Here is a 15,777-nt window from a genome sequence, read left to right on the forward strand (position 1 = left end):
GAAAAAACAACAAATTTAGAGCATAAATCCAGGAGGCAAAAAAAAAAAAAAAATCCACGTAATAGGAGTTCCATAAAAAACACAAAGAAGGGAAATTCTCTTAGAGTTAATTCAAGAAAGTTTCCTGTAACTGAAGGAGTTTTCAGGCTGAAAGGACCTACTGAGGATCCAGAACAACAGGTGAAAACAGACCTCCAGCCAAGGCACACATCTGTAAGATTTCAGTCCACTGGCTACAAAGAAAAGTGTCCCAGAAGCTTCCAAAAAGGAAAACAAGTGAATAAACAGGACAAAGAATCAACAATCGAAATGGCTTTCCACGTATGCAGCAGCAACTGGAAGGTAATGAAAAATAAATCAAATGCTGCTTTTAAAATTACTCAAAAGTATTCAAAAATAATTTCCAGCATAGAATTCCACACTTAGTCAAAATACTAATAAAGCCTGTGACTAGAATATTCTTTAGAGGAGGAGGAGCCCGACACATTTACCTTTCACCCATCGATCAGGAAATGAGAGAGGAGAGAATAAACCAAGAAAAAGGAAAACACTGGATACAAGAGTAAACTGAAAGGAATCTCAGAATGAAGGGGAAGAGAGACACATGGACATAAAACCCAGAGGGGAGTTCTGGGAGAGATTTGCTCAGGAAAATGAAATCTTCCCAAGACGATCTTGAGAATCGGGTATGGACAAGCAGTCAAGAGTCTGGAGTTAAACTGGTCACAAGTACATTAAAGATTAACAAGGCAAATATTAAGTCCAAGAAACAACAAAGTCTTGCAAAAAAAAAAAAAAAAAAAAAGTAATCCGAGTTGATTACCTGACTTAGCTGAGAGTCAGCTATGCATATCCTAGAAAGGACCTAACCAGGGGCACCTGGGTGGCTCAGTTGGTTAAGCATCCAACTTCCGCTCAGGTCATGATCTCACGGTTCATGGGTTTGATCCCTGCATCGGGCTCTGTACTAACTGCTCAGAGCCTGGAGCCTGCTTCAGATTCTGTACCTCTCTCTGCCCCTCCCCCACTCAAGCTGTGTGTCTGTGTGTGTCTTTCAAAAATAAACATTTTTTTAAAAATCAAGATTTAAAAAAAAAAAAGAACCTAACCAAAATCAAAACAGAGAGAAGGGACGAACAGGGTGCACAGATAGGGTGGGAACAGGGAACAAAGAACTAAATTTTCATCTTTTACAGCAGGAAATACTAGATAATTCCTAAAGGTAAAATACCTAGAAAGTGGCAGTGCAGCAGGAACTTAGAAACACGAAGAGAAATACAAAAAGAATCACCCAGTACTAGAAATTGATTGCCTCTGTAGTAAAGAAAACAGGGAAGGGGTCAGGGGACTGCTGCTTCTTTAAACAATCCTTGTAGAACCATTTGACTCTAGAAACAATGCACATGGGTAAATGAGGAAACTCAAATCTTTAATAAATTCGGAGAACTTGGGAATTGAAAAAGAAAAATACACGGGGAAAAGAGAACAAGCTTAAAGTACTCGTACTTTGTCTTTAGCTTATAAATGATCTCCATGTGAAATTCAGGATAAAAAGCCACCCTTCCACCCTGATTTCCATTGCTTTCTACAGTCTATTTCCCATTCAATGTCAAGCTCGGAGGAAGAATAAAGACTATTTGGCCATTCTTTAACTTCTGGCTAGAATATTGACAAGTGCACCGAGTTATACCATTATCTGTAGCCATGGAGGCAGGGAGAGAATGGAGGTTACAAATATTCAGATAATACCCAAGAATTTTACTAGTCAACATTTTTAAGCAACTCTTAGTTATTCCTGTCACAGAGACACATTCATAAGGCAGGTCTTTTTTAAACTAAAAAAGAGAACAGGTCTTAAAGGCTTTGGGGGAAAAAAAGCTTGGATTTCCCTGGTATATAGCTTTTACTGGAAACAGGCAACTCAATCTCTTACCAGGGCTCCCATAGATTTGAATTATACTGTCCTTCTCTCCCTATATAGCATTTATGTCTGCCAGGAAGAATAGAAACCCTGGGGCGGGATGGGGGTGGGACAGGAAAGGGGGAGAGAAGGAACATTCTAAATGAAGGATCCTCAACGCAACTGGGTGGCCCTGTGTGGCCCTATTTCATCCAGGGCAACCACGTCCTCTCTTAGTCCACACACATGACAAAGAAATAAGTGATTTTAAAAATTCCTTAGAAATGGACAGAATAACTCCTCATAATGATAGTGATGGCACACACCTTTTAATTAACCATGTCACTACTGCAGTTTTTAATTTTTTTTTAATGTTTATTTATTTTTGAGAGAGACAGAGAGAGAGAGAGACAGACAGACAGACAGACAGAGCATAAGCAGGGGAGGGGCAGAAAGAAAGAGAAGGAGAGACAGAGAATTGGAAGCAGCTCCAGGCTCTGAGCTGTCAGCACAGAGCCCGACGCGGGGCTCGAGCCCATAAACCGTGAGATCATCACCTGAGCCAAAGTCGGACGCTTGACCGACTGAGCCACCCAGGGGCCCCATTACTACTGCAGTCTTATACAGACCTACCTACAGTGTGATATCGAGAACCAACCTGGTATGTTCAGACCTGTACTGTAATTCAGTCTTCCCCTAGCACTTTTCATCCAAGATCTCACAGTAGGTACTTTTTTTAATTTTTTAAATATTTATTTTTGAGAGGGAGAAAGAGTGCCAGCAGGGGAGGTGCAGAGAGCGAGGGAGACACAGGATCCGAAGCCGGCTCCAGGCTCTGAGCTGTCAGCACAGAGCTCAACACGGGGCTCGAACCCACGAATCATGAAATCATGACCTGAGCTGAAGTTGGACACTCAACCGAGTCACCCAGGCACCCCTCAGAGTAGTAGTTTCATACGTCTTATATCACATCTTCTCGCCATTTGTAACTTATAAGACACTCTCGTGTTTCTGAGGTCATGTAAGGGAAGTAACGTAATTCTTGCAAAAGGAAGATTAGAATTTAAGTCTCCAAGCCAAGCCTTCTAGCCAGTGGCCATGATGCCAAATCCAAATGCAGCTACACAATATTGTAAAGAGGGTAAGAAGGCCCACAGAATTATAAATGAAATCGTGGAGGAAAGGTTAACTGGTATATACACAGAGAATTCTAAGAGGGAAGGAGTAAATAAAAAAGAATCTTTGGGAGGGGGAATTAAAACCAGAAAATACAAGCGAGAGAATCTGGACAGAAAACGGAAGCATCATACCCATTTTTTTTTTTAACCTCACTCTAAATATTTATTGGACTGCTCTGTGAACTCTACATGTATTAATTCTGTAACCTGCCAGACTAATCAGCTATAAGACCCTGAACACGTCAATCTCTTTCTCAGTCACCTTATCCATAAGGATTAGGGCAAAATTTTTAGTTTCATCTTTCATCCTACTCGATGTGTCAACCTCTCCGAAAACATTCCAGCAAGTTGTTACTCAACCTTGGCTTGAATGTAAAGGGCTAAGGAGTTCAGTACCTCCTCGGAAAGCCAAATTTAAATTTCAGATTGCCGTTAATCAAATATTTTCCATACACTGATCTAAGATCTTACTAGATAATTCCCAGCTATGTTTTTAAAATTTTTTAATTAAAATTTTAATTTTTAAGTAAGTTTTTTAAGTTTTTTAAAAGTTTTTTAAAAGTTTTTTAAAAGTTTTTTAAAAGTTTTTTAAAAGTTTTTTAAAAGTTTTTTAAAAGTTTTTTAAAAGTTTTTTAAAAGTTTTTTAAAAGTTTTTTAAAAATGTAATGCGCCTGGGTGGCACAGCTGGTTAAGCATCTGGCTTCGGCCCAGGTCATGATGTTGAAATTTGTGGGTTTGAGCCCTGCATCGGGCTCTGTGCTGACAGCTCAGAGCCTGGAGCCTGGTTGGGATTCTGTGTCTCCCTCCCTCTCTGCCCCTCCCCTGCTCACGCTCTCTCTCTCTCTCGAAAATAAATAAACATTAAAAAATTAAATATAATTTTTACATCCAAAATCACTATGGGAGATCCTTCTACATAAATACAATGACATCAACCCCCTGACACTTTAAAGTGGGATCACTGGGGCGCCTGGGTGGCTCAGTCAGTTAAGCGTCCGACTTCAGCTCAGGTCACGATCTCACAGTCTGGTCTGTGAGTTCAAGCCCCGAGTTGGGCTCTGGGCTGATGGCTCAGAGCCTGGAGCCTGCTTCCGATTCTGTGTCTCCCTCTCTCTCTGCCCCTCTCCTGTTCATGCTCTTTGTCTCAAAAATAAATAAACGTTAAAAATTAAAAAATAAAGTGGGATCATTAAAACTGGCTTCTAGTCTTAATTCTGCCACCGTCTACTTAACATTGACAATACATTCATTATAGCTGGATCCCAATTTCTTCACTTCTAAAATGAAGGGCTTAGATTTTGTCAGACGTCTCTAACACGGACAGTTCTTTCCTGAATATACATTTGTCCTTAATTGCATGGATCATCACCTTATTTTTGCTTCCTTTCTCAAATGAGGTGTTGGGAACTTCTTCAATGAATACAAGAGCTTTTCCTTCTTTTTCCTGTTTCTTTTAATTCTTCTAATTGTTATGGATATATTTAGAGTACGTGAACTGAAATCTTAGTGAGAGGACAATAACTTTAATAAGCTGGAATTTATAGTTCCTTGCCTACCAAAAAAAAAAAAAAAAAAAAAAAAAAGATAGGATACTAGGTCCTTAAGCGTTAGAAAGAACCAACCAGGTTCGACTTCCCACTAACGAAGAACCAAAACAGCCTTCCAGCTTCTGCTCCGACTTTTCTAGAGAAAGGTGCTTAGTGTCTTCTGGACTTAGCCTGTCCTGTTAACGGACAGCACGGTACCTGGCCCATAGGAGGTACGCGAATGCTGTTCCCAAATCTGTTTCCCTGGAAACCACCCATGGGTTCTGGTTCTGCCTTCTTTAGCATAGCCCCATAGATATAGCCCTTGATACGAAAAGCCCTGCAACCATCCAAACTACCATAGCTAATCCCCTCTCCTGCCCCCCTCCACGACTCTGCTCCTCCAAGCCCTAAAGCCCACACTCCTTTATTCGTGGTTTTCCACACCTTGACTATCCACGTGGCTGTATACCGGATGGATTTTTAGCTTGTCAACACCCTCTTTAAAATGTGACGCTAAGAACATAAATATTGCAGTCGCCTCATTAGGTCTGCACCGAGCCCAGCTCGAGACGACCAGAGAGTCACGGCTGCGACTAAACAGGTTTATGGCAGGATTCTCTTAGCACCAAGAGGCATTCTGCTTGCTCTGTGCCCTCACAGATCTTTATCTCTAGTCATCAAACACTCGGAGCCCGTCTTCTACCTTCTGAAGTGGGGTCATGGATTCCAACTAATTCTTAGTGGAGCACGCTCAGCCAGTACTGGGCAGAATGGGCTGTTGTCCATTTCCTGTGTCACGTGAGCAGAAATAGCGTCAAGAGTCCATCTCTGAGAATCTACGAAGTCCGTCGCCAACAGCATTGAGAACAAACCCGGCACAAAGTATTTACTACACTTGGGATTCCCGGTAGGCCACCTCGGCTAGGTTAAGAGGTTTTTGCCCCTTCAGAACCAGCCCCGGGTCTTTAATCCACCCTAAGGAACGTGGTTTTGTCAGATCTTCACCACCAAGGGAGACGGCGTTGAGGCAAAAGCTAGGTAATTCAGACAAAATACCTCTTCAGCCTATGGAGGCTTTGATCGGTCTTGAAAGCCAAAACCAGTGCCATCGTGTTACATTAAACTGAAACTTAACTGGGTCTGTCCTCTACTATCCTCGCCCCTGTGTGTGGAAAAAGGAAAGAAAAACCAGGAGAACTGTGCTGTTGGATTGTTGGCCATCAATTTCAGGGAACGCTGCCTGATGAGAAAACCGCGCCTCAGTGCGGCAGGTGCTACAGAGGTGAGCTCTTCCCTTCCCACTTACTCTAGGCAGAAACAGCCACATAAGGCGGCCACGATAAGGCAGAACAGACTTCTTTCCGCATGTAATGCTCATGAATCAAAGACAAGGCCATTCCCTGGCTCCGGGATTCACTCTTCCTCTGATCAGGCAGAACGGTGCCCACGCTAACAATGTTTCCTATCTACTTGCCTTTTCCAAAGTTCAGGAGACATGCCTCACCTGCTTCTGTCAGAGCCAAAATAGACCCTAGCATATTCCTGTGAAGACAGGAGGAGAAAGAAAGATCTAAATGTCTGGGGCTTTGGGGTTTGTGTTAACCATCCGATTCAAAAAAATTTTTAATGTCTTTCCAAAATATAGTATTTCTGGGTGCCTGGGTGGCTCAGTCTTTTAAGCATCCGACTCTTGGTTTCAGCTCAGGTCATGAGCTCCCTGTTCTGGAGATGGAGCCTCGCATTGGGCTCTGCACTGACAGCACAGAGCCTTGCTTGGGATTCTCTCCCCACTCCCTGCCCCTCCCTGGCTCATGCTCTCGCTTTCAAAATAAACTTAAAAAAAAAAAAAAAGTATTTCTACTCACTTTAAAGATTCTCCCCAAATTCCTTTTGGTAGCTCTTCTTTCTAGTATTCAAAGAATCTGATATTCTCCGGAGTGCCTGGGTGGTTCAGTCAGTTAACGTCCGTCTTCGGCTCAGGTCATGATCTTGTGGTTCATGGGTTCAAGCCCAGCATCAGGCTCTGTGCTGACAGCTCAGAGCCTGGAGCCTGCTTTGGATTCTGTGTCTCCCTCTCCCCCTCTTGTGCTCAGTCTGTCTGTCTGTCTCTCTCTCTCTCTCTCTCTCTCTCTCAAAAATAAACATTAAAAGAAGAAGAAGAATCTGAGATTCTCCCCCTTGTGGAATAGTATCTACTTTACCTTCCAAGTTACTGGGAACATTCTTATTCACAAATCACTTCCCCTCTCCCCACTCCTCCCCCTCCCCCATAACCAAGCCTTTTGTCTTTAATTGTAGACCACTTGCCAAAAAAACCCCGCCTTAAAAAGGTATTGTCATCATCTGAACAGGGAGAGAGGAAAAATCTGAGTGTAAATTTGTTTTTAATAGCGCACATCCACACATTCTAACTCAAGGAGAGAGGTGTTCACATAAAGTGATAGAGGCAAAATGCCAACCGGTACGTTGTTACAAGAAACCAATGTACTGAACAAAGACATGAACAAGGAATCAGAAGAGAGATTTTTTTGGTCCTGCTTTGGCTGTTAGCTAGTCCTGATTTCATGGGTAGATCCTTCCATCCTGCCAAGCCCCAATTTTCTTAACTCTGGAAGGGAAAACTAATCCTTGTCATGACTCACAAGATCTTGATTGATAAATAGCACTTTGGATTTCCCAAACACGTATACAACCCTTACGTTTTTAAAGCAATAGCTTTGCCTCCTAAATGATGCAGATTGGATAGGTCTCACCCTGACACTTATCTTTGCTTAAATTGAGGTTTCCTGGAACAAGCCCGTTAGAGAGAGAGAGAGAGAGAGAGAGAGAGAGAGGAAAGGAGAGGAAAGGAGAGGAAAGGAGAGGAAAGGAGAGGAAAGGAGAGGAAAGGAGAGGAAAGGAGAGGAAAGGGAAAAGAAAAAGAATTCGTATGGCTACATTCACAGAATCATAGAACTTAGACCTACAAGGATATTTAGGATTGTCCTCTTATTAGCGAAACAAGGAAACACAAAGATTTAAATGTAACCCAAGCTCACACCGCCATGGTGCATAGAATTATTATTCATCCTTAGAACCCAAGGGTCAGGATTCCACGTAGCCACACGCCCTTTTCCAGCCTTTCTGGGCTCCCTACCTAACTACACAACCAGGGCCAAAGGAAGATCGCAAGCTGAGGTCACCTCTAGCGGGCCGCTGCATTTCTAAGTGTACTGGGGGCGTAGCATCCACATACCATTTGGTAGAATTTCAAACTCCAAATACCGAGTAATCTCTGTCCCTTCGGTGTTTCAGAGTCAAAAAAAAATTCCATCTGCGGCGACCTTTTCCGTGCAGGTGAAACTCACGACTATACCAAACGAGTAAAAACAGGAAAATCGGGGTGGCTGTGAGGGGGTCGGCCACGGAAAGGTTTTTAGCCCCGTTCACTCCGGTCGAGCACAGGAAACCACCCAGAGCCGAGGGGAGGGGGCGTGCTCGGAGGAGGACGCGGTAACAAAACGATTCCCGGAAACTCGTGTTCGTTCCCAGTTTTGCCCGGCGAGCCCTTTATTATCTAAAGAGACTGCAAGCCCGGGGAGAGAATAGGAGACCTCGTAGGAGAATAGGAGACCTCGTAGGGGAAAAGGAGAGGGGAGAGGGGCGACGCGCTGGGCCGGACTCCCGCCCCACCTCGATAATCCACAAACAGGCGCCCGCCCCCCAGGAGATGCGTCTCCCCCTTGAGCTTTAATCTCGCTAAAACTCCGCATCCCTAAAATGCAAGGAGAATGGGCATTTCCACACGCAAGCCAAGGAACGCTCATTTTCAAAGTATCTGGAGCCCATGGGACGTGTAAGAGTTGCGGGGCAGGTGCGACAAGGTCAGGAGGCAGACGTCGCCCGGGGGTGTTTTCTCTGCCCAAGTTTCTCGCCGCGGGTGGGCGCGCCGCTCTGGACGGGGGCGAGGCGGCGTCAAGAGCAGGGGTACCCGGGGGCCACAAACCAGGGGTGCCGGGGTTGCGAACCGCAAGCTCGGGAGGGAACCGCGACGGGAGAGGATGGGAAGCGCCGCCCGGAGGAGGGGGCGTCGCTTTCGCTTTTGAGTTAGAGACGGGGGACCTGAGTGCGAGGTCAGTGGCAAGCAGCGCGCGAGTCGGTCGGGCACCGGCGTCTTAAGCATCTGGTTGTGGCTCAACCTGTCTCCCCGCAGAGCGGAAGGCGCCCACCCGGTCCCTTACCTGCGGCCAATCGGTCTACCCAGGGAAGGGCAAAGGGTCCCGGTGGAGAGGTCGCGGAGCCTGGACAACGGAGCTGGGGGCAGGTGGCGGAGAGGTGAGGGCCGAGAGGGTCTGCGATCGCGGCGGAGTTAAGAGAACCGCCAGCCCGGGGTCCAGCTTGCGCCACTTAAGACGCGGGGCGCGGGAATGAGCTAACGCAGGTGCGCGCTCGCCCGGCAGGGCCTCGGCGGGCCGGCCGCAGGGGGAGGAGGGCGCGAGCACGGGGCCCCGCACCAGTTCGAGGGTTGACAGGTGTGTTTTGTTTGTCTCCGAGGCCCGCCCCCCCCCCCCCGGCCCCGAGTCCGAGTCCGAGTGTCCCGGATCCCGGAGGGCCCCGCGCCCCGCCCCGCCGCGTCCTCCCCGCCTCCCCCGCCACGCGGCTCAGAGCACGTGCGGCCCCGAGCCGAGCTCCCCCTCGTCCCCGATGTCCACCTCGTCCTCGGGCTCGGTCAGCACGTAGGGGCCGGCGGGCAGGCCCAGCCGAGCCTCGGCGGATGCGGCCTCTGGGCCGCGAGGGCTGCCCTCGGGGCTCTCGAGCCCATCGGGCGCTTTGGGCTCATCCTGACTTTTCCTCAGCTGCTTTTTATGCTTCATCCGCCGGTTCTGGAACCACGTTTTCACCTGATTGCAGGGAGGAAAAAAAAAAAATATACAACCGCGTCATCCCTTCAGACCCATAGTTACTAAGATCTCAGAGACTGCTGGGGGCTAGGAAAATGGACCGCGACCCATTCACGAATTACCCAGGAGCTGTGACCATCTCTTCCTTGGGTTAAGTCACACCTGAACTGCTCGCAAGTTACCGTCTTAGGCTGAATGAGAACCAGACATCCTAAGTCTCCTGGAAGTCATTATCCAAAACAATAGTAAAGGTCAAACGGGTGTGGTTAGTTAATACTGGTTAATACTAATATCTAATTAATGTTACTAATTAGAATGGCCAGTAGTAAGTGCTACGTGGGCGAATCTCCTTCGTGTTTACCTTACGTTCTCCTGATTATGACCTCTAAACACCCGGTCCAGCAAGACTCCTGGACGGGAGGGGGAGAATCAATCTTGCTGGTTCTCATCAGAAAGAAAAACCATTGGCGCCTGGCGGGGCTCCCGGGTACAGAGAATAGAAGAGAGAGAGAGGCAGTGGAGGAAGGAGTTTGAAGGTTGCAGGTGAACAGCATCTGGGAGATGGGAAAAAAAAAAAAACAGTTCTTCCACTCAGGACAGGGCAGTAAGGAGGAGGGGAGTGGGGAGGCTGGATTCGCAGGCGGGAGAGAGATTAAAATAGTAAGGAAAGAATTTTCCTCCGTGCGCGCTTCTCTCGGGGCAAGAGCCGGCCTAGTCTCTGATTTTTACGTCCGACCAGGGTTACCGCCCGGCTCGGAGAGGAGTGGGGGCGGCACAGGAATGAGCGGTCCTCGGACACACAGTGGACATCAGGATCACCAAAGGTGTTTCTCTTCCAGGTCTAGCGCTCGAGAGAGAGATGAGATTAGGTCTCGGGAAGTCTGACCCGAGGTTGGAGGTGTGGGTACCTTTACTAAGGATCTTTGGAGAAGCCTAGAATAACGGGGAGAAGGGCCACTCCCACTCCAGAACGCCGCGGCGGCGGGAGCTACCGGGAGAGGAAAGCGGGGCGGGGATCGGATCTGCCCCTCCCCGGCCCACCTGCGTCTCGGACAGGCTGAGGGCCGTGGCCAGCTCCACCCGCTCTGGCGTGGACAGGTAGCGCTGGATCTCGAATCTCTTCTCCAGGCCGGAAAGCTGCGAGTCCGAGAAAACCGTGCGAGCTTTGCGGCGGCGGCAGTGCTTCCCCGGCAGCTCGCTGTGCTGGGGGTGCGGGAACAGCGCCGGCACCGGCACCCCTGCAAGAGAGAAAAGCAACCGAGTGGGTCGAGCCCTGACACCCGGGAGCCGCCGCCGCCGCCGCGCTCCCCTGGTCCCCAGCGCTTCCCGCCGCCTCGGGCGTGCCTCCTCCGCTGGTCCCCTCGCCGCCCCAGACCTTCTCCAGCCCTTCTCCCAGGAACCTCAGAGCAGGGGAAAGAACACATCACAAGAATAGAGCTGGAAGGTCTTTATCGGGAAGGCCATCTAGACACGCAAACAATCAACGGTGAAGTAAAACGGGAAAGAAATTGTTTTTAATCGGGGGCCTTAAAAAATGTCTCTTGAAAGACTTCCATAACGTCTGCCAGCTCCCAGTCCTCTGTGGCGCCTCCCGAAGTTTTCTTGCGATCGCCCGCTGGTCCAGGAGCTGTTCTGACCACCCGCCGCCCTTCCCCACCCCTGACGACATTCAGCATTGCTCTTGGGCTACTAGAGGCGCGACTGTGGCCTCGCCTCCCCACCTCACTAAAAAAAAACACCTTTCTCTTTCCCGGGCTGCCCCCATTCTCCCGCCTGCGGCCAAAGGAAACAGATGAAAACTCATCAGGAGAAGCTCAAGGGCCAGAAGGGAGGGGCAGTGCCCGCCTTGCACGCTCCGGAAGGAGGAGGCCCGCTGGGGACCCGGACCTGTAATCCCTCATTCTTTCTCTCGGACCCTAAGCAGAAGGACTGAAGTGCTTTCCCCACGCCCTCCACGTCTGGGGAGACTTATCTTGTCTTTCCTGACCTTCACAGGCATTACAGTGTCTGAGATGCCACCAAGTAAACCGCCACAGACATCCGTTTCTGCCAATCCCAGGGAAAAACCAAAAACAAAACAAGCAGTTCTGTCATCACGGGCTTTGGCCACTGCTGTTTGGGGGGAACCCAGAAGAGACTGTCATTGGCCAGGCAGTGAAGACAATACCAAAATGCAGGCTTCCACATAGCTTTTGTAATTGCCCTTCCGACCTCGTGCCTCAGAATCGGGGTTTTACCGCGTCACAAAAACTTCTAGCTCTCGCCGTAGATCCCAGAGCCCACATTTCGCAAACTGCCTCATATGTTTCCACGGCTTTCCCCCAGACCAGGGTTGTTTTTTCGGCCGTGCTCTGCACCTGCACGCAGCGAACTATTATGTTTTAAATGGAATGAAAATGCCACAGAAGAAAGCGTGAATGTGGCCTTTCAGAGAGCAGGAAAAAAAAAAAAAATCTGGGTATTTCCTCACCTCTCCCTGTCCCAACCACACTTTGCTGCCCCTCCCCCCAGTCCTTGTCATTCACGGAAAATCAAGATGCTTTGGCGTAGGGCTCCAGCTCAGCCAGCAACCAGGGCAGAGGAGGGCAGCCAAGCCCAAGATTGTGAGTTAGACTTCTGGAGTAAGGAGAGTTCAAGAGGAGCAGCGTCCCTCCTCCTGTGCCCCGGTTCATTATTCTCCTATTCCGGCCACGGTCAAACCTTCAGTCCTCCGAATATCCCAAACCTTCTTTCACTTCTAAGCCCTTTCAGCATCTGTGAATGCTCAGTGCCTGAGAGGAGAGAGCTGGCCCGCCGGGAGCCTTTGGAACTAATGAGCTGGAAAGTTGAGCTGTGTTCCATGGGGTGGTCAGGAGTCTCCTTTAGCATGAGGAGAGGCAGAGAATCAGGATTGAGAGCTGGACCAAAGTGGCCAGGAAGACCACAAGGAAGGAGACTGAGCATGGTCTACCAAGACTATCATCAAAACCCTCCAGTCGCCTCTTGGATAGGAACGTTTCCTCCATTGTAAAGAATGCAGAGTGACCATGAGTGCTCCCCATGGGTTGGCATGCCTCAAGGGAGCTCAGCCATATCCCCAACCTTCCACTGTCACTTAGGGAAGGAAGCCGCCAAGCCAGGCCGAACCAGCTCTGGCCTTTCCTCAGCTCCATCACAGACTTAGGGCCGATAGTGGGAGACCTGCTCTTCTGCTCCCCAAACCTTGAGGCCCCTGTTACTTACCCGAGGTGGTGAGGAAATAAGGGTGGTGGTGGTCTCCCTTATGCAGAGGGTGATGAGGGTGAGGAGCCAGGAGGGTGGGTGTGGGCATGAGGGGGTAGCCATAGTCTAAGAGAGGCACCCGGGAGGCCAGAGAGCTGGCGAAGTGATCAGGGGCCATCTCCCTTAGCGGCTTGGGCTTGTGCAGCAGGATGTCCTCAATGAAGAAGGACGTGGGCCTCTGAGAAGACGCCGGGTGCAGAGGGGAGGTGAAGTTGAGATTCATCTTGAGCCAAGCGCCTGCCACAGGGCGAGGGCCGGAGACGAAGTGTAGGAAGCAGGCAGCGACTCAGCAAGCCTAGTCGAGAGCCGACAACCACCCTCCGAGGCTCAGAAACCCTCGAGGCTCTCTCCCCGGCCTGGGCTACCCCGGGCGCTGGAGAGGCGAGAAGACAAGCTCCTGGGTAGGTTGGGTCTATGTGTAGAATCGGCAGCTTCGAGAAGGGGAGGTGGGAGAGCCAATGGCAAAGCTGCCAGCCGCGGAGGGGAGGGTGCGGTGGGCTCGGGGCGGGGCGGGAGCTGTCCGCGGTGCTGAATACAACCGGCCAGGCCCGGGGGGGGGGGGGGGGGAGCGGAGCGGACAGGGTTCTCGCTTCTCTACCAGGTTGGTTTCTCGATCTCAATTTGAGCTGCTTTGCTTTCAGCCATTTAAAAAGAAAGCTATAAATAAAAGGTCTCTGTCTTTCGACAGACTCCTCTTTAGAGAGCAAAAGGCATTTAAACGACCCCAAAGCAATAGGGATAAGGCACTTACTTTGGCAGTTGGGCCTAGGTTTTAAAACTTTAGAGAGATGATAGCAAAGGAGAAAGGGAGACGTGAGGAGAAAAAGTCTATATCCGCTACACCGAACTTAAACTGATGGCTGAGGCGTGGAAGGACTGTCGAGGTAAACAAGTAAAATGTTGATGATCATAACATTCTTTCCCTCAGTTATAGAGAGTGGTGTGACTTTTATCTACATTAGTCAAGTAATTTGGTCTGCGTAAGTATGTCCAGACCTACTTCTTAATGCCAGTCTCCATCTCTTCTCAGATTTCCATTACTTCCTCCTCATTCCACTCACACAGCTTCCTAGTTCTGCTATTCTACCCCTTTCCATGCTAGCCCCCCCCCCCCGCCAAATAATTGTCCTAGGTTTTTGTGTCCTGTTCTATTTCCCAGCCTTTCTTTTCATTTCCCTCACTCCCAATCCTTCTGGTTTTGGTTTTTAAAAATTTTTTTGTTTTGTTTTGTTTTTCTGTTTGTCTCTTTCTAATCTGTCCCATTTATTTCCCTGGAGTCAATTTGCTAAAATTAAGGTGATCATCTACAGCACAGCAGGGGTAATTTCAGCTCGCATCTCCGAAAATTGCTCTAATTATTGATGTTAAACTCGGGGAAATTAAAAGAAGCCACTTCTCTTCCATCTCCCCATTTTTAAGCTCTAATTTGTTGAAATATAGTCGTCCTCACAATTCCAATCACCACCGCTAATAGTAAAAGTGTTTTAATAGAGACTGAGTCCTCACAACCCATGCTATTAGATAATTAGAGGAGGTGTTAGAAAGCCAAGTGCTAATCCTTGGGCGCGCGGGTAGGATTTCCATCTGATCCAGCAGGTAGAACAAATTAATTACCAGAATCAATTAGGCCCCAAACTACGGTGCTCCACGAAGTGGGAGCGTCGTATTCCATACGGATGAACTGGTAAATGGTAAATAGATGAGGAGTGAGAAGAAGGGGGGAAGAGGGGGAGAAATAACTTTAAGATCTCGGCAAGTAGGCCATCCAAACAAAATCAGAATGTTTTGTCCTGGAGTCTGAACTGTGATTCATTTTCTTTCTTTCTTTCTTTCTTTCTTTCTTTCTTTCTTTCTCTCTTTCTTTCTTTCAACTGATTATAATGATAACTGAAAACTTGAGAGCAGGCATCCACAGAGAAGGAAAAGAGTGGACTTTCAGGAGTCCTTCCTCATCTGTAGCCCTGGTCTGTTTATCTTCCGCAGGGCTAGAGGGAAACCGAAACCGAGGAGACTTGGGGAGTGGCGCTGGGGGTGATAGTCCACACTTTACCGATGCTCACTTCTCTCAGTGAGACCCTACACAGCAAGTGAAAGCCAAGCCATCCTGTCTCCTAAGACCCTAAAGGCTGAGTTGAGTGGCTACTGAAGGCGTGGCGGGTGTACAACCAGACACTGGCCTCAGTAAAGACCCTGAACGCACCCTGCACTCCATCCCTACATATTTGCACCCAGCCTTGCAGGGGGGCGGGGAGCGGTATTTCAGCCTCATTTCTGGGCTCGGAGAGTAACTTGAGCCTGGGAAACAGAAATAAGGAGACTAGTGAATGTCCCTTTGGGAGCAGGAGCAGTTAAAAATGTGTTTAGGTGACAGTTACCTTTGAGTCAAGGCACTGCAACCCTTTGTCAGAATTTAGCCTTACTCAAGAACCAGGGTGTTCTGGGGGCGGGACGGGGGATCGAGAAGGGGAGGGGAGGGATAGGCTGCCTGCTGGGTTCTTACCCTCCCCCTTGTTCCACGTCAGCAGGACTCAGCTCCCCGCTCTCCCCCAGAACTCTCCAGGCCCCCCTCCCCCCGCTCTCTGGCAGACACGCTCCCCTTTTTCTAGTTCTGCTCACGCTGGGACTCGCTTTCCAGAGCCAAGCGCTGAGCGCCACCGAGGGAGAGTTGAAGGCATTTCCCTGGGGAATCCAGTTATACTGCCTTTGCCTAGGCCCCAGCAGGAACCTACCACGACGAAAGAGGAAGGGAGGAAACTGGATAGCTATGGAAAGAAGTAGGACCTCGAAGACTGCGGGAGTTTTCCTACCTCGTTCGCCTCCGCCTCCCCTTTCTGTACCGAAAGGAAACAAAGCTCTGTAGCTGAGAGTGCCAGCAGCCCACACCAAAGCAGGCCCGGGGACGCTTTGGGGGAACTAGGATCGGAAGTGGAGGCGGAGACAGGGATTCCTTGGTCACCACCCTTTTCCATGAGGGCGAACCCCTCCTCCCAGGGTGCTCCAATAATCACAGCTGGGGCTTATCTTGAGAG

The 15,777-nt window shown here is 49.0% G+C and overlaps 1 protein-coding gene across 1 annotated transcript; it reads right to left on the minus strand.

Moving 5' to 3' along the window:
- Window positions 1–9,247: 9,247 nt before the first annotated feature.
- Window positions 9,248–13,028, minus strand: BSX (brain specific homeobox). The gene is made up of 3 exons (XM_058690371.1): window positions 12,710–13,028; window positions 10,529–10,725; window positions 9,248–9,487 (listed from the first exon to the last, which is right to left on the minus strand). Exons 1-3 carry the CDS (start codon window positions 12,969–12,971, stop codon window positions 9,248–9,250), a joined length of 699 nt encoding a protein of 232 aa, XP_058546354.1. The 5' UTR covers window positions 12,972–13,028.
- Window positions 13,029–15,777: the final 2,749 nt, after the last annotated feature.

Source organism: Neofelis nebulosa, chromosome 10 (genome assembly GCF_028018385.1).
Source record: "Neofelis nebulosa isolate mNeoNeb1 chromosome 10, mNeoNeb1.pri, whole genome shotgun sequence".
Classification (NCBI taxonomy): domain Eukaryota; kingdom Metazoa; phylum Chordata; class Mammalia; order Carnivora; family Felidae; genus Neofelis; species Neofelis nebulosa.